Source organism: Cygnus atratus, chromosome 2 (assembly GCF_013377495.2).
Source record: "Cygnus atratus isolate AKBS03 ecotype Queensland, Australia chromosome 2, CAtr_DNAZoo_HiC_assembly, whole genome shotgun sequence".
In the NCBI taxonomy this organism is placed as follows: Eukaryota; Metazoa; Chordata; class Aves; order Anseriformes; family Anatidae; genus Cygnus; species Cygnus atratus.
In genome coordinates, this window is record NC_066363.1 from 107,232,593 (window position 1) to 107,252,479 (window position 19,887).

The 19,887-nt window shown below is 38.5% G+C and overlaps 1 protein-coding gene across 5 annotated transcripts in view; it reads right to left on the reverse strand.

The window, feature by feature from the left end:
* Window positions 1–19,887, reverse strand: part of PTPRM (protein tyrosine phosphatase receptor type M) — a 476,211-nt gene that overhangs the window by 282,835 nt on the left and 173,489 nt on the right. For all 5 annotated transcript variants that reach the window (XM_050708960.1, XM_035564162.2, XM_035564160.2 and 2 more), the window contains exon 6: window positions 4,676–4,850. In XM_050708960.1, the coding sequence (XP_050564917.1) occupies window positions 4,676–4,850 (175 nt within the window). The remainder of the gene's footprint in view (window positions 1–4,675; window positions 4,851–19,887) is intronic.

Sequence of the window (19,887 nt, forward strand, 5' to 3'; positions counted from 1 at the left end):
GCTGAACTATCTCGGCTGTTTTGACTGGAGGTTTTCTCTAAACTTTCAGGCTGAGACACACACCCATACCAGAAAGTATCAGCCTGAAGTCAGTTGATCAAAATTATGAGCAACCAAAAGCAGAACTTTGTGACAGGCAACTGTAAAAGTAAGTTGTAATACCAGCACTTTGTAAAAAGGCACAGGCAGATTGATGGATCCAGCATGAAAGATGAATTGGCGGAGACAAAGAAAAGAGATATAAGCATCCATGTATATTTAACGTAGGAGAACAACTGATACCTCAGACAAGCACTTTGTAATATTTTCTTCCCATGTCTTCATCTCAAAATGGTTTCGCCCTCCAGAATATATTCTTTGTTCTGGAGGTCCAGAAGAGCTTTAGTTCTGTTCCTGGTCTTAAATCTTCCATTCGAAAAGATGCAGACATTTAAGCTGCCAACATTACAGATGGCTACCTCTCTGTGCCCTTGCTTAAAAACCTAACAAAACTCCATTTAACCAAATTGACACCTCGGTTTACCTTGTTTGAACTCAATAAGCAGTCTGAACTCCGTAATAATATGGTGTCTGCTCAGACAGGCTCATTCTGTTCTTCTGAATCTAATCTGTGTTGGATCTGCCCACTACCAGAGAAATTCAACCGAGGGACTGTATGTAGAAGTCTAATTTACTTCACCAAATATATTTAATCAATTCCACCCTGCTATTTTCCTTTTGCTCAATGTTTGATTACTTTCATGTCACCTATTATAAACAAACTGCTGTTTTGTCTTTTGTTTGGTTGTTTTGTGGGTTTTGTTGTTCTTTTTTTTACATTAAGTGGGTGATCTGACAAAGCCACTTTCATGTCTCCCATTAGATAAAGTGACATTTCAATCCAATTCTCTGACAAACTTAGATGAGGATACTGTGTAGTTTGAACACACGCACAATGACAAGGCACTTGTCTTTTCAGCCTTTCCTATCAGAACAAACACTTGGGTAAAATTGAAAACCTCCCCTTCAGGATTTATTTAAATAGAGCAATCAATACTTTATTTCACCATCTGCTAAAAGGCATATAAGGTAACACAAACACGTTTTTTTTTAAAAAAATCCTTTTTTTCCTTCATGTTTAGGGCCAGGCTAATTGTTCATTGACAGGCTTTTTGCTCATTAACTAGACAATATTCATGTTTACAGTTCTTTAATAAGATAACATGGGATTAACTGCCAGCTTTTTAATTGCTTTTTTTTTTTTTTTTTTTTAACCCCCACAGAGATTAAACCTTGTTAGAATCATATCTGTTCAGGTAAAAACAACCAAAAAGGAACATTTGGCCATTTCTTACATATGTCTCATCCTCAAAAATCAAGATTTAATTCCTATTCCTCTGTGATTTCAGGTTTGGTTTGCAATGCCTGATGCTAACGGTCTTCTGATTTAGAAAGTTCTTGTATCTGGTCTTCAGTTTGCACAATAACATGCCGCAGCAGCACTGCAAACCTTAAAGAGGTTTACGTAAGAAAGAAAGTGGAAATTACTTACAGGAAACTTCTATTTAGTGAAACTATGCCTGAAGTATGAAGCAGCATGAATGTTGTACAAAGTTGTAATTCACTCTGCTGTGAAGATGTCTTTAAGTTAAGATCTTGAAATCAAAGATATTTTGAAAAAAAATCCTAACTCCAGCATGGGATTTACTTACTTGCAATTTGATTTACAAGTTCAGTAACCAGAATGAAACAAAGGGCAATAAGTGTGGCAAATTGACTCTCTTTAACTCCCATCTTCCTAGCAATGTAGTTCCAGTGAAATTCCACTTCAGTCAGCTTAGTTACACCAGTGTAAATGAGAAGAGAATTAGATTCATTGTTTCCAACAAAGAGAGGGGAGTAATTACACCGCTGTTTCTACGCATACTATCATTAAGCCATCAGTACTTCCCGAGCAGACTAAGCATTACGTGCAATAGGGGTATACATACATTGCTCATGATTTACTGGTGGTAATGGATGAAAAACAGATATAGCTGATAGATAAATCAATCCATTGCATTTGAATTCTGCTGACTAGCATTGCAGAATAGCTGCTGAAAAAATAGGAAATAGCAATGGTGTATAATTAAGAAACTGTAAGAAAGCATATTTACTAATTATCCCCTAATGCTGCTATTTCAGTACAGTCACCTAAGGTTTTACAGCATAATGTTTAAAATGGGTCTTTTTAGGTCAGAAGGAATGACCTGCAGGTGGTCTCACAAAAGCTCCAATACAGGCAACAGGGATTACCATAATTACTTTGCTACTGTACAAGTAGTTAATGGGATTACACCCTAAGGCTATCCAATTGTTCGCAGTGCCCAGTGCAAATTTTCTGAAAGAATCTGGATAAGCACAAATGCTTTAATGATATGCTTCATAATTTCATCTACTACACCACAAAAGGAGCACTAATAAATTAGAACACCCTAAATCAACCAAATTGACAGAACCTAACAACTTTGGCTTTCTGTACCTCCTGTCAATCTGCAGTCAATCTTCCATCTGCCTCACTCAGATAGTTTCCCTTCTTCCCCTGGCTTCCACTGCTGTAAGATCTGAAAGATGCTTTATCATTCCTGCTGGGGCTTTTACTTCACCCTTTCTTTCTACCTTTCCTAAATTTCCTAAACACTTTCATTTTTGGCCACCCCTTTCTTTCTTTTTCATGTTATCTTTCTTTGAACTAAAACAAAACAAAACAAACAAAAACCCTTGTTTTTTCCACCTTATAATTACATATTCATCCCATCCTCTCTATTTGTTTCTTTCTTCTTCTGTCTGTTCAAATAGCTTGTCTGAGTTTTTGTACGAAAATTCGTTTTGTCATGTTACCTCCATACACTGGTTATTTGCAACCTCCTCCTCCTTGTCTTGTCCTGCTGCTTCTAAAGCACATCAACTGAAAACATATTCTTGCTTTTGGAAAACAGTTCCTTGTTCTTTAAGGCTCTCTTGCATCTTCTACTGGTGACCAATTATTTCCCAGTCTAACACATAGCCCAAGCTTCTTCCTCTCCAATCAACTTAAAAAAAATAAAAATCCTAAACCCATGCACATCTCACAAACACTGCTCTAAACATTTCACCTTTCCATTATTCCCCCCTCAATTGTTATTTAATTCATAATTCCCTACAGTCTGAATGCTAACCTTCCTGTATCTCTTCTCAATGTGAATTCTATTGTCCTCCTCACTTTGCCTCATTTCCCACCCCCCCCCGCAAAAAAAAAAAAAAATGTTTAGCTTTTTTAACTTTTTGGCTTCATTATTCATTTATGCAACCGTGCCTTCTGTCCTTCAAACCCCTCCTTTACTGGTAGTTTCTCGTACACATACTTTCTGTGTTGCTTTCAGAAACAAGATCTATGCTACATTTTCAGATGGAACAGTTATCCCACACCTTGCTTATTGATTATGTGAGTTACCTGAAAAAATCATAATAAATTTGGAAAGAGGATTACATCTTTAAAAAGTCCTGAAAGATCCTACATATGTTTATAAGTATGCAAAGTTATTAAACAGAAAGAAGAAAGTGATTCCAAGGTCAAGTAATAATAAAGCTCCTTATCTACTGTATGCAAACAGAGCCATGCAAGCTCTTATAACTAAAACTACTGCAGTATAAGTCATGAGAAATGTTAATTTGTATCTTAAACCAAAAGATAAAACCTAGAGCAGAATTTAGAAAGCAGAGTGGCAAAAATACTATGTAAGAATTAATTTATTACTTGTGTTATTCCTTAACCTGCATGTTTCTTAAATACTCCATCACAATGGAAAGAAAAAAGTCCTATCTAACAAAGGACAGTGTTTCTAAAATCAGGGAATTCATAACAGACACAACTGTGTCCCTCCTAATTCCCAGAGGAAAAATCCACACCTGCGGTAGATTTAGTTCTAGGGCATTTGCTCTCTCCTTGCCGACTTGGATCAGATTGTTTTGGGGAAGAGAAAAAGGGCCTTGAGTCCTTCACCTCAATTTTAGGCACAGAACTGACCGGAAAGGGAAAACATGTAACACTGCATGGCTTCACAACTTAGGTGCTAGAAAATATGTTTTTCTTTGAAAGAACAAAAATAAAACTATGTTCCTCCAAAATGCTATTATAAAAGTAAGAAACGATCAAAATGCATTTTAAATACAAATAATGTTAAGAAAATGTTTTAGCATAGTTTTCTATAAGGATGGACATTTTTATACGCATTCCATTCAAAGGTGTTTCCTGCTGTTTTTAAAATATCCCTTCAGATGTTGAAATACGTGTTTTCTCTTACTGTAAAGTTTTCAAATTTTGAAGTAAATACATCTTTAGAATGCAATCTCCACCATGGAGGTAAATAGCTAATCTTATATTCATATCCTCCAAAGAGATAAATATACTCTTCAATAGAGAAATACCTTCTAAACAGTGCATCTGGGGGAAATATCTAAATAAACAATCAACAAGTAACTAGTTAATTAGCCCTGGCTTCTTCTGTCATTCCCTTGCTACAGCTGGATAGACTTTCACAATTTACATAAACAGAGTCTATTTATTAAACATCTTATCAACTTCAACAAATGATGGGTGACATCTTTAGTGAACTAGCGATTGCAGGTCCTTATTTCATACACTTAGCATGCAAATACTGTTTTTTCTGTGAAATACCTTTGACTATCAGTTCCGCATAGTTTGATACACCAACCCCTCCTTCTGTCCGAATCATGCAGCGATAGTTGCCAGCATCCCGCTTCGTGGCATTTACCACATTAAAAAGAGCCACAAATCGGCGAACATTGAACACTTTTATGTTCTTCAACGGTGCATCCCTTACGTAAATACCCTGCACAAAGAAACAGAAATAAAGAAAACACTGTTAGTCATATTTTCAAAGATACTGAGAAACAAATCTAGTTCTCATAAGGTCCCCAAGCGGGGAGGCCAGGTAAAGGCAGAAGTCTGTAGCATTACTTTTACAGATGTTTACACTGTGTGAGACTCTACTGCCTTCCCATGTGAGTTAAAACATTCATCATCAGTGGGCAGCCACTCAGCTGGAACAGCTGCTTTCAACTCTTTATAGATTAACTAATAGAAAGATTGAAGAGCAATGTAACATTTACTTGCTTGGCTTACTTTACACAAATATTTAAAGGTTGTTTTGTTTTAAAAAAAGAAGCATGACCCAGCATACACCACTTCTGACTCCTCTTCCCCTCCACATCCACTGTTCAGCATATGCATTTTGCACAGCTTGCATGGAAGTTTAGGTGTATGCTTCTCATATAGGAGCACCCACACATGGGATTATCAGCAACTCAGGTGGAAGAGGCTAGGCACAGATTTACCAAGCAAATGACCAGCAAGACTGAAGTTGTCTCCATTTCCTCAACACAGTACCAGGAACTGGGCAATTTCTACCCCAGTGCAAGGTCTTGCCCTCAGTTAAACATACTGCAATGTATAGCATAAGAAAGTGAACTACATAAGATCTCAGGAGCACAAGGCTCCTAAGTCCCACGCCACCAGCCTGCTCCCTCATGTGATCCAGTGCATGTCTGGAGCAGGAAAAGGGGAGGAGAGCAGACAGAAAGGTACAGAGATGACATCTTGCCATGTCCTCTGATGCAAAGATGAGGGCTGAGAGACTTGGCTTTCAGATTCTCACCAGAACTCATGCTCCATCTGCCCATGAAACAGGGCATGTCCACTATGAATGGCCGAAGAACCTTCAGAAAATCTAATAAGCCAGTTACTACATCTGATTGGAAATGTTTTATACAAGATCTACTTGCAACATTTATTCAAACAAGAAAGGTGCACTTTCCACACAAACATATGCATTTCAACAAACTGAAGACTGCAGACTTTATTGAAGCACCAGGAGAAACTGTGTAGAACCCCAACAAACACCTCTCAGAAGATGTTTGCAAGGGTCCCACACTACCCAGCTTCCATAAACCACCAACACAGCTGGAGGTGTCTCTTTTTTTTCTTCTTTTTTGCCCTAGAATTTACAGTTTATCAAGCAGAATTTAAGACCTATATAGAAAATGCTGACTTCAATTTGTTATGGCCTTCACTTGTCATCATATTGAAAATAACCTTAAAATACCAGTTCTAACCAGAGAGCTACAAGTAACAGCCGCGTTAAGTTAAACTTGTCCACAATCACAAAACAAAGTCAATCATGCTATTAATGCCAAAGAAGCAGCATAAGTAACAGTAAATACTGATTTTCATACTCTTAATAACACAGAATGGTAGTGTTATTTCCTCTTAAAAATAAATCTGGGTGATGCATAGCTTATTTAAAAGAGAAAAAACCTTGTAGGATGCCCAAAGAATGCACTGTCATGCCTTAAAAATTACTCAATCTGAAATTGTTACTTGAGAATTACTCCAGATGATTGCCAGCTCCTTAGAATTCCCAGAACTCTGGGCTGCAGACATACTGACTTTTTAAACTGACTGAAAATAAGACTTGGAAAGAAGCCTTCCCAAGCACTCTTGCAAAACTACTATTTTTACTGGTCTCATTACTGGTATCATTCTAGCAAGAACGACAGGAGATAACAGGAAGCAAGCAGAGCAGGTTAATTATGATTTTGGAGAATGACCATTATTTAAAGGCAACTTCTTTTTTTTCCTAAAAAGAATGACCAATTAGCCCTAACTATAACAGCAGCTGAGCAGTCACTGATCACACACCTTTAAAGTGTGTTTCTTCAGTTTTCAGACTTTAAGGACTCTGTGCACAGCCAAGTCCTGCGCTTATGTTACATCCACCCACGCGAGCTCCTTCCTTTTTTCTACTTACAACGTCAGGAAGCTCTACACAGGCTATTTCACCTTGCCAAGAAATCAGTAAGCTTTTCTCCAAGGAACAACATACCACCACACCCTGGTTAATGCTAGCACCATAACTAGCTCAGTGCATTCCAAGCACGAACAAGAACCTCTCTGCTCTCCAGCTGTGCTGTACACCTGCCCTTCAGTGCAGGGCTTGAGGCCCTGGCACAGGCTGCCCAGAGAAGCTGTGGATGCCCCATCCCTGGAGGTGTTCGAGGCCAGGCTGGATGGGGCTTTGGGCAGCCTGGTCTGGTGGGAGGTGTCTCTGCCCATGGCAGGGGGGTTGGAACGAGGTGGTCTTTAAGGTCCCTTCCAACCCAAGCTGTTCCATGGTTCTCGTGAGTTACAACACAACTGAAGAACTGTGCCAATGTTCTAAGAGTTCTTTCTTGCTGTCCTTCTATTGATCTGACAAAGCTACAGGATGCTGTTAAAGGGAGGAAGAGAAGGCAAAAGGAAAGGGCTAGGCAATGCCACGAGGCAGTATAGTTTCTGCCTTAATCTGCAAAAGCCAAGCACATGAAGAGAGGAGACCAAGGAAAAGTGCAACGCATTCACGCTCCCTTCTGGCCTGCTGTTCTAAAACAGGAAAACTCCGTTTGATCAAATAATCAACTATATGGCTATGCAACACATGCTATCTGTTCACACGTCAATAATTTTGACTGAAAAAGAGAGAAGCCTTATCACATTTCAAAAATCACATCCTTTTGCTCAAATAACAAGCACCATGAGCCTTAAAGAGAACTCAACCTAGCTCTGCAGAGGATTCAGAGTTTTTTCACCCCCCACTGAAATCCAGATGTGAAACAAATCATTGTGGGTGCCTTCAAAAATCACGAAGGAGCTCCAGAATAAAAAGCCTTTATTACTATTATTATAACGCACCTGTAAAGTATATGTGAGATATTATTATTAACACAGATTATCTTGACTGACTTCTCTTAAACATTACAAACTCACAGAGGCAAAGTGCAGTGTGTCTAATTATATGTTAGAACTCAAACAGTCCTGAAGAAATCACTAGCATGACATTTCCTAGTAGAACTCAAAGGTAATTTTTTTTCTTTAGTCTCTTTGGGAAAAAATATTTTCAAGGAAAATGTTGTGTTTGGATTAGACAGAGACTAAGAAACATCATTCATTTACTTTTCACAAGGAAAAATACTGCTCAAGAGAGCAAGGCTTCCCTCTCTTCAGGGATGACAGCAAACAAGTAGGAGATCAGCCTAATTGATTTAAGCCTGAGCATAAAAGAATGGTAATAAAAGTGATGAAGAAGAGTTCAATTCACAGTCACTGGAGGAGAGCTTAAAAAAATAAAAATAAGAGAGGGTTAAAAAACAGAACAAGGCAAAGAACCCATCCAAACCTACAAAGCCCATCTCAACACTTATTTCAGCAATTGCCAAATGGCTAAAGATGATGTTTAGTCTGAAAAATGCTATTTACCATTTCATATATGAGTACAGAGAGGTTTTTGTTTTAACTGTACCTACATGGCCAGCTTCTCTCTTTTATTTGGGATTCACATTTCTTCTCTCTTTCACTCACTGCGTACTGTCTTCAGGAAGCTGCAGAGGTATGGCAGCGGTCACTTAAATGGGACCACTTTCTGGAATTTACAGGAGTTAACACAGAACGGCTCAGGTTGGAAGGGACATTAAAGATCACCTCATTCCAACCCCCCTGCCATGGGCAGGGACACCTCCCACTAGATCAGGTTGCCCAAAGCCCCATCCAGCCTGGCCTTGAACACCTCCAGGGATGGGGCATCCACAGCTTCTCTGGGCAGCCTGTGCCAGTGCCTCACCACCCTCTGAGTGAAGAACTTCCTCCTAACCTCTAATCTAAATCTCCCTTCTTTTAGCTTAAAACCATTCCCCCTTGTCCTGTCATTATCTGACTGAGCAAGAAGTTCTCCATCTTTTTTATAAGCCCTCTTCTTAAATTATTGAAAGGCCTCAATGAGGTCTCCCTGGTCTCTCAGCCTTTCTTCATAGGAGAGGTACTCCAGTCCTCTGACCATCCTCCTGGCCCTCCTCTGGGCCCGCTCTAACAGCCCCACATCCTTCTTGTGCTGGGGGCCCCAGACCTGGATGCAGGACTCCACGTGGGGCCTCACAAGGGCAGAGCAGAGGGGGGACAGTCACCTCCCTCCACCCGCTGGCCACTCCTCTGGTGATGCAGCCCAGGACGCAGTTGGCCTTCTGGGCTGCAAGCACACACTGCTGGCTCATGTCAAGATTTTCATCCACCAGACCCCCAAGTCCTTCTCTGCAGGGCTGCTCCCTGTGAGTTCTTCTCCCAGTCTGTGCTCATCTCTGGGATTGCCCCAGCCCAGGTGCAGCTCCTTGCTCTTGGCCTTGCTGAACCTCATTTGGTCCACGTGGGCCCACTTCTCCAGATTGTCCAAGTCCCCTTGGATGGCATCCCTTCCTTCTGTTGTATCAACTGCAGCACTCAGCTTGGAGTCATCCGCAAACTTGCTGAGGGTGCACTCGATCCCACTGTCTTTGTCATTGATAAAGACATTAAACAGCACCGGTACCAGGACAGACCACTGAGGGACACCACTCGTCACTGGCCTCTTCTTGGACATGGAGCCATTGACCACCACCCTCTGAGTGCAGCCTGCAGCCAATTCCTTATCCACTGAATGCTCCACCCTTCAAATCCATCTCTCCCTGTTTTGAGAGTACATCAGTGCTCATGTATAAGAGTACATCAACATCTCCCTTTCCACAATTTATGGGTCCATTTAAGCATATTCTGTGATAAACAACAAGCTCTCCATAGCAGAACTGTGAGTAGCTATTTTACTTAGAATGGTTAGCAATAACATATTTATATCAAATGAGCATTCCTTTATTGAACCTATTAGCAGATCCCTCTACAACTTTTCTACAAAGTATTATTTTAACAGCATCAACAAAAATAAGATTCTTAAAACTCACTAATGCGAAATTCTGAAGTCCTGTAAGTAAAAGAGATCGCTTACAATCTATTGCTTTAGTAATTACAGTAATTAAAAACTTAATCTCAGTTCTTTTAGTATAGATGCTGAAATTTACCAATAGGTCTTGCAAACTAACAGTCTTTATGTGGAAGTCTTCACAAATACATCATGTCTTATTGAAAATTAAACAAAAAATGACAGGTCTGTAATTTTCTAATCCTGATGCAGAAAATGGTATAAAATTCACGATTTACTATGAAACTTTATGGCAGTATATATTAAAACCCATTAAAAAAAGGTTGTCAGAGCAACTTTACAGGATCCTCCTAGTTTTTTATTGTTGTTTTTTAAATCTAGTTCAGCAAGATAGATAAATTTCTTTTTACTTTGCTTGGTAGCTCTGCTTTGCCATGTGAAAGATTGAGGCTTTACTACAGATTAAGCCTGCTAGCTCTTTCTGCCACTGGGACTCGGAGAACCGTGTGAACAGGACACTTCATTCTTTGGAAAGAGGAATCTGCCTTAATCATTTAATGCTAGACCTGCCTGGAGTACAAAGGCTATGTCCCCAAGGCGTAGAGCTATGTAGCTTTCTTAGTGCAGAAGAATTTTGACCACAGAAAGATTGCAAGGTGCTGAGATCCAAAAGTGAAAACAACATATTCTGCCAGCTGCTGAGAAACCCCCATGTTTTCAAACGCTTGGAGAACACTTTCCAAAAAAAAAAAAAAAATCCCCACCACCAAACCAAAACAACAACAAAAAACCATGTTCAAGAATGCTATTTAAGCAAAATAATGAATATATTTAACAGGTAAGTCACTGGCAAGAATATATTTTCTATAAAGCAACATGTTATTTAATATATATGGGTATAAAAAAAATGTATCTTAATTTAACACCTCAGGATATACACAGCTTGAAAATCCATACCCCTAGTACCACCATATCAAATGCACACAGCTTAAAGCAGAGACAGCTTGAAGCACCTTAAATATTCACATTATTTTTTCCATCTTAGCCAAGCTAGAGTGAAAAGAAATAGGTTGATGGTTATTTAAATTAGACTCACAGTCCCTTTTAGGCAATGAACTAACTCTAAGTCTCCTAAATGAACAGCAATTTAGAAGCAACAAGATATATATTAAACCCTTTAGAAATAGTTTTAACAAAAATGCAGCAGTAATTCAAAGGGGTTGAATTCTGGGTTCATTCTGGGATGTTCATTCTGGGATGTTATATTCTGCACTACCTCTGAATTAATCATTCTCAAGGCATGTTTCAGCAATTTTGCCAGAAGAGACTTAAAAGGAAACACCGGTCAGTCACCCCCTATCCATGCAGGTAGATTAAACAGCTTTTCATACATTTATTAAAAGAAAGGGTTTGCATTATCTCACTTTCAGATATGCACATTTATAAAATCCTGATTAGAGTCGTACCGGTGGGATCTCAAATAACATCAGCAGTGCCAGAAGTAATTTTGTTTAAAATATGTATAAAATCTAAACCAAATAGCAATTAATACCTCAACAAAATTGCTTTACAGAGTTGATATTTTTTTCATTCTAATAATTTAGATAGGTGGCTCTACCTCTGAATTTCCAGAATTGCTTTCATAACCAAGACAACTGCTTGTCACTGTAGATTAGAACCACCACAGATCCCGTGATTATCCTGCATTTATTCCATCTGTGTAAGTTAACAAGTGTACTTCATTCAAGTAATGAGGCCATGCTGGAAAAAAAGATTATTATTGTCCTGTTTGGAATTACTCTACTATGAGCTAGAATTGCACTCTGCATGTAACTAATGGGCATTCAGGCAAAATGTTATTATTTTACTGTTCAGGAAACATTTCCTGTTTCAATATTTTAATGTTTGCTAACTGATTCTTTTCTTCAAATGATATAGCTCTCCATAAATCTCTACTTCTTATGACTAAATATAAATGCTTGTTGGAGCTGCCAGGTAATATTGTAGAATACACAAGTTGCAGATCAAGTAGTCACAGTATCAAATATTAAGCAATGACATCTATTTGAAGATAAAATTAAGCATGCAGAAAGTAAAAAAAAAGACATTATTGCATTTTATGGAGCCACTAAACACAGAGTAATTTAACAAAAGCAGTTACTCAGTACTTACATACTGAAATTGTTTTGTATCATTGTGACAGGAGCAAAACTTCATAGAGATTTTCAAAGAAAAAAGGCAAAGAAAATCACTTTTTTTTAATATGAATTTCCAGATTGAGAAGTGTTAACATTCTCTAACAATTTTTCAGTGCTCACAAATACGTAAAAATCCCAAACTTTCTTTAATAGCACACAACAGAATACAAAACCACTTGTATGGAATTATGTTCTCAGAAACGTCTGGAGAAAACAGAGCACTAGGAAATCTCTCTCTAAAGGAAAGGCTTATATTTCATAAAGAAATTATGGCAACAGTCCATGTATCTGCTAAGCATTTTGCTGAACCCACAGACCTGTTTATAAAGTCATTTAATCTCACTCCATACCTTAATTCTTTGAAACGCAGAACACTAAGCACTTCTCATCATAGTTTTATTTGTATTAAAAATTCCAAGAGTTAGGATGAGAACCTTGCTGAAGAGTGAAGAGACTATGTACACGATTTTCAATACTCTTGCTCTGAGTTTTGCAGATGCCAGGCATATGGAAGGTGCAAAGTGATTAGGAGAAAATGATAAAGAAAAGATCATTAGAATTGTTTTCATTCAAACGTACAATGGAAAGTGACGCGGGCATTTGTTTGTCTTTTCTATCCAAGCACATAACAGGACATATAAAAACATTGTGCTCGTGCAAAGTGCCAGGCACATGAATGAAAGTCCAACATTCAAGTTCTGGGGACAACCTGTAGTCTTAATCTTAAAAACTTAAAGTTTTAAATGAGCAGAGTAGCAGGCAAAACCAAATGATGAGTCCTTCAGAGTAGCCAAGAAATAAACACACACACAAATATCATGATGAGAAACTGCCCTGTTCACGCTGGGACAGCTGCCTCCTGAACTGACTGGTCGGAGTGGGAGGAACGAATGGCGAGAAGAAACACACACCAATGGTTAAAGAAAGCTGAAGTAAACTGCTCCACAGTGTAATTTGCAAATAAAGACAGTCATAGCAGTAATAATCAGTAATAAGCAATGTACATGTCAGTTCATGTAGCAGAGAAGCTAAGTGGAGGGGTCCAGCTGGAGGTGTTTCACTCTTAATTACCGCATCGGTCATATAGTTGGACAACTCCCACCCCCAACCCAGACCTCCCCCAGTGCTCTGTATCCTTCCTATCATCTTCCCTTTGGGTTTAATTTAATTTAGCTTTTACTTCAGTTCTCTTTGCCTCAAACAGCTTAAACAGCCCTTGGTCTTAAAAAAGCAGCCTCCATTCAACTCCAATTTGAACACTATGCCTCCAAGCAGTAAGTTTGTACATTTTAACTACAGTATTCATTGTAAAGGTCACTGTTTCTTTCTCCCAAAGGTCCAAGAGCAGAGCATGGAAAGCTTATTGAATTTACTTCATCAATTGCCTAACTTGTATGTGTCCCGAAGTGATTCTGCTGCTGCTGAGCTGTGCTCCATATCAAGGCAGTCTTCAGGGCCCAGAAACAGGCATACCTAACACGCTGTTGAAACGCAAGTTGAATTTAACCACCCCCTGGTGGCACAGGTCAACTGCTTCATTATCTCAAGTCTGCCAATCACCATTTACTATATTATTTAACACTCCAGAATAACCGGGAGATTAACACATCACACCGAGGCTCTTGAAAAAAAGAACAATACTTTGGTCACTTCATTTTCAAATTCAGACAAGAATAGCAACAAGGGTAGACTGCTGAAGGCGATCCCGGAACAACTTTTCTTACGGGTCACTTCATCAAATGAAAACATGTCAGGGGATGGATTGGGATGGAGGAGAGGGATAGATTTAATTCACTACTTGTGCATCCCCTATAACTTGCATGTGTCCATACATGTCTTCAGGTATGCAAATTTCCTGCATGTTAATGTATATATTTATTAATTTAAGTAGTTAATTTATTAATAACTGCCAGTGTTTGAGTACTTGAGATAGTTCTAAAATAGGGAAAAAGGAAGAAGAAGAAGGAACAACTACCTGTTACCAGAAGCTTTCTGTCTGAAGTCCAAGTTTCATATAATCCTTATTAAATAAAAATAATTATGGCTCCCTTAGGTGGCACTTCTGTCTCTCTTTATAGATATAAGGTGCAGTGGGACATCTTCAGCAAATGAGGAAGAGCAAAATCTGATAATTTTGCAGATTACTTGAAAACAAACTTTGCCAAGCTGTCTCCAACTCCCTTAAGGTTTTGTTCTGTTGTCCATAACCAAGGCCCTGGTAGAGTCCATACAGTTTCCAGTGTATCTCCAAAAGCAGAACTTCTACAGCCATAATTCTTTCCAATTTACCTTTCTGCAAAGATGTATTTTGGTCACAGGAGATTACCAAGCAGAGGATTAAGAGTTTGAAGAATATTGTGATAAAATGTCTTTCTTCAAGACAAAAAAAAAATAATACCTATATTACAAGTTTCCAGACTCTACATTCTCTACACAAGCAGCAACAGTTGATAACCTAGTCAAAACCAAAATACATATTTTAGTGTCAGAAGCATACTCTCGGCAGAGCAGCATCTACCTCTCCTAGGTAGGTGATGAAGGAAGTTGCTGAAGAAGACCACCCAGTGTCACTCCTAGCAATCCAATGGCTGACTGGCACTACAGAGCTAAGCGGCTCTCTCCCCTCAGTTTACAGTACTCTTTGTTGTACAGGATCAAACACTGGTTAGTTTTTTTGCATGAAAATAATCAAAGTTGCTCATATGCACGCACCAAATGTTTTTAGTTTCTGTTTTGTATCACTCACTGTCAGTGAGGTCCATGTTGTTCCGTGGTCTAAAAAGTCTCTGATTTATCAAATGTTTTGACTGATGCCACACTGTAAAACTTTATAGTGGTTTCTGTCAGGTATATTCACTGGAAATCAAATATTTTAGGTAACATTTTAAGCTTCCAAAATGTGGTCTGCATCCTCATCACTTAGGAATGGTGGAACTGGTTTCTGAGGTTTAGGAGTGAACTTTATTCTTCCAATTACCTATGTATTTATTTAATATTAATAACAAAACATGCTGACATTTCTTCATTGTTACCTCACTTGGCTCTTCTGCCTGGTAGGGTATTCTGGGTTGATTAGGAGGCTTACCCTGTAAAACAGCTTTGCTACCCAGGCTTCTGGAACGTTTTGGAGCAGAAGAAATCTAAGATCTATTTTTATCTCCACTATTACAGTCTCACACAAGTAGTGTAAGGCTAGCATGTAGATTCACAGTAGCTTCTGCACCATCAAGCATTTAGTTTTCCAGCTGTGTATTTCATTGGTCACAGTAGCTCTGTGAACCACCATTGTGCTAAATGGCAAGTGGGTAGAAATAAGATGTCAGTCTGAAAACTGTATATCCAGAAAACTGGGACATCCATCGGTGTTTGTAGTGGGGCACTGAATAAGCAAGTTGGCCTCTATTCTTCTGTTTATTCAATGGTTTGTTTTTCTAAGGAACATTCAGAAATCCCTTGCAATAACCAGCCTGGGCAGCACACTGCTGTGGTGGAAAAGATTTCACTATACTTGGATGTAAAAACAAGAGGGTGGTGAGTTGGCAATACTCATTTCCAAGACTCCTGACAGTATACCACTTCCCTGATTTTGAGAATTTAGTTTCAAAGCAATCTCAGCACTCAGAGAATAATGCCAATGGTAAGAGTACACAGCACTTCATGGGCCACTCAGCCTTGCTGACACTAACGTAAAAAGGAAAGGTGGGATACAAGGAGGAAAGTCACCTTTATTATACTTTCTTACCACACTCCAAAGACATTTTGTAAATTCAGCTACATATAGTTTACTAATAAAAACACTAGGCTCAACTGTTTCTGCTGGTCAGCTCTGAAATGTCACTGAAGTCAAAACACTTCACAGGTACATCGATATCAAAATGTTTTTCTGTTTCTTACATATATTATCTCGGATTTATCATTAACTCTTCATGACTGTATAACTTCTCCTTGGCTCTGGTACCACTAATAACTGAATCACCTCTGAAAAATCCTAGCATCACAGAAAGATTCATCAAATCTACATATATGTCAGAATAAAATGAGCAAGCCCAGGAAAAAAAGCCTGGCTGGTGTTGCATCCCAATAGATAGAAGAAGAATAGAGAAAAGGATTTCTGTAAGTGTGATGAAGTCTTCAGCCCTATAGCCCAGACAAAAGTGATGTAACTGTTTGCAACAAAGCTTTTCACATAAGCAAAGCATTTGTGAATAAGCACCTAACCTAACAACTCCTTTATTAGAGGAACCGTTTTGGAAATTATGGTATATGTATGGAAAAATATATTAGATTTCTCATTCAATCTAAATATATACTGTCTAAAGGCATACAGCATGCAGTACATGCATTTGCTCACAGTTAGAGTGGAACAATTAAATATAGATATCTTGTTGCAAGTATTTGGTGTGGGATCTCTAATACATATGAATATATCACAATTTTATCAAGTTTGAATTGATATTTAGAAAGCTGAGATTTCTTACATTTCTTTTTTATGCTTCTCTTTAGGGAAAAAGAATATGTAAGTTAAACTAAAACTTTCTATCATGTTTTATAAAAGTTCTTAAAATGTAGAAAATCAAAAATTGAAGTTTGTCTCCTAAAATTTTATTGTGACTGTGCAAATTTAAGCTCAAGTGAAATTAAAATAAACACAAATCCAAATAAACAATACAGTATTGCATGTAGCTGTTTATAAAATCGGGCTGTAAAAAATACTTAAGTGAGGAGAAACAGGGATATACTGGTAACATTGCATTGTTCCATCCCTATTTGAATTTTCTTTTCTTCACTTCTACAAATCACAGGAAAAAGAGTTTCTTTTTGCCACTTATACCACTGCCATTTTATACACAGTACTAGACTGCACTCTCTGCATCAGCAGATGACTTTCTATTTCTGACAATCTCCTAGCAATATACTACAACGTCCACCTGAATTGCTGGAACTTGAGTGGGATCAGAGGTTTAGCAGATCAGTGTTCATTGATAGCCAAATCCCCATCCTAACTGCTTTGCTATTCTTCTGTATGCTCTTATTGCTGAGCATTTCCTGACTCTCTATGAAAAAAAAAAAAAAGAAAAAAAGACAACGACAAAGACAAAAAACAAAGTAAATAATTAAATAAGAAGTAGAAACTGACAGGAATTAAGAGAAAAGACAGTCCGAGACGTTAAAGTGGGAGAACAGGGGAATCTAGTCAACTACTTAAAGACAGTGCATGTACGTTGACACGCATCTCATCTCACCCAAGAAATTCCATTTCAGAATTTCCTTATCTGTCAGGTTGCTAAATGCTACAGACAGGTATAGTAATTTTGGAACACTATCACAAATCCACAAAATAATTATGGTTAGAAGTGAGCTCTGGAGAGAGGCAGTCCTACCCTCCCGCTCTAAGGAGCAAGTTGCTCATGACTACATCCAGTCAGATTTTGAGCACCTCCAGGGATGGAGACTCCCTGGCCTCTCTAAGCAACCTGTTCCAGTGTTTGAACAGCCTAATGATAAAAAAAAAGCTTTTTTTCTTATGTTTAAGTGCAATTTCCTATATTTCAGTTTGTGCCCATTGCTTCTTGTCCTGGCTCTAAGCACCTTGGAGAAGAATCTGGCTATGTCATTCCTACTCCCTCCGAGATTTCCCTTGAGACTTTCCTTCTCCATACTGGACAAGTCCCAACTCTCTCCTTTCATGTCAGATCTTCCAGTCCCTTAACCGTCGTTCAGTGTAGCCATGTCTGTTTTTTTACTGGGGAGCCCAGAACTGTACCCAGCATTCCAGATGTGTCTCCCCATTGCTGAGCAGACGGGAAGGATCATCTCCCCAGGCCTGCTAGCAATACCCTCCTTATGCAGCTCTGGAGGCTGTTGGTCTTTGCAGCAAGGGCACACAGCTGGCTCACGGTCAACTTGTCTACCAGGACTGCCAGGTTCTTAGCAAAGCTGCTTTCCACCCTGTCAGACCCCAGGTATGTACTGTCACATGGGGTTATTCCTTCACTGGGGCATGACTTTGCATTTCATTTTAATTAATTTCATAAGGTTCTTCTCTGCCCATTTCTCCAGCCTGTCAAGGTCCATCTGAATGGCAGCACAACCCTCTGGTGTATCAGCCACTCCTCCCAGCTTTGTACTGTCTGTGAACTTGCTGATACAACACAGGATGCAAGAAAGGCACTAAATATAAACCATGGGAGAGAGAGGAACACAAAAAAATCAACATACCACAAACTAGAAACAATATTAAACATCACCAGAATCCAAAAAAAAAAAATCTATTCATTAACGCCCTCTTCTCCCCTTCCTACAGGGCATTAATTATCATTCTAACAGTAAAACCACCTCAGGTTCTCTACAAAGAAAACACACGAGGATGCAAATACATCAGGAAACGTGGCGAAATCTTTAGTTGCTACATGTTGTTAAAGCTCTTCTCAAATCAATGGATTCACGGCAATTTGCCATGCACAAGGTAGTTTGATCAGTCTTGGAAGACTGAGTTGTTTATGAGCAGGAGGAAGAGGGACCTCTTGCACTCCCACAGTACACAAAAGCACCAACAGATCAAACTTTTTTTTTTTTTTAATATTCCAAAGAACATCTTCTTGAGGCCTATTTCTTTGCTCAATTTACATTACTAGTTCCACCTTTTTGTGTTACTAAATTGTTACAAGCGTGTATGATTTCATTTTAACAGGTAAAATGCTGCTTCATGATCTTAGCACTAGAAAAATATTTGAAACATTTTTTCCTTAAGTGTTTCTAGACTTATCCATGAAAATGGAATTAAATGAAAGCCTCAGAAAGTTTACACCATAACAAAAAATTCTTATGAAACTCTAGGAAATGGGTTCATCTCCTGGGATATTTTATGCGATGCACATAATCAAGAACACCAACACACCAACACACAAAATATTTTGTACATCCTATAGACATATTTTGTTTTCATAATTTGCCAGGGGTGATAGCATTGGTTCTACACTCTGAGAAGGATGTTTTCAATAGTTCTCATTTGTGAGTGTATATATGTATTTCTAAGAAAACAATTTGTTTTCCAGAACTCTCTCTGAAACAGAATTTATATCTCCTTTTGAATAAATAATAAATAACGCATACAAGCTTTGTGTATAGTGGAATAAAATCTTTCACCTTCTTCATACCTTCAGCAGAAGATTATTTAAGAAAATTGATAAGGTGGAAGACAGCTTTCAGGTGAGACAAGAAAAAACACCAAATCCTTTATTAACAGGCGATAGACTGTTTACATATGGTAGATTTGCCACTAGAGCAATAATGTTCTTGCCTTCTTGTCTGCAAATACAGTAGCACATATCCTGCATGTATAAACCACAGGTTTGAAAGGTTTCACACTCTCCCCTTCGAAGAGCACCTATCAGCCTCCTGCTTTTGGTACATCTGATGCTGTCACTTATCACAGATTGGAGACATCTCCTATTACAAGACCCTGTTGTTATTTTGACAAAGTTTTACTCTCAGGTCTATATTTTTCCAATAAAGAAATGTGTCTCAGAATAGTGTTTTAAAGTAATTATTTGATTTTCAACCACTTTTAGAAGGAGGCTAGGAAAAACACATTAATTCATTGAAGTGATGACCTCTTTCTTTCATCAAATGTAGCATTCCACTGGCTGAGGAACGACTCTCTCAAGAAAGGCTACCTCTGAGGTACCCAATTTAAATCTTTCAGGTCATTTCCCAGAAGTACTGAGCACTTGCTGTTGCAGTAACATCAGCGGACACTGAGCAAGGAAAGCGCTATGGAAAAAGGCTGCAGAGACACAACTTTTCCCAAGTATAGCCTTAAAAACAATTATTTTAATATTTAACCAGTTTTCATTTGATAATAATTTTAATTTCAGTTACTATTGAGTATAGTA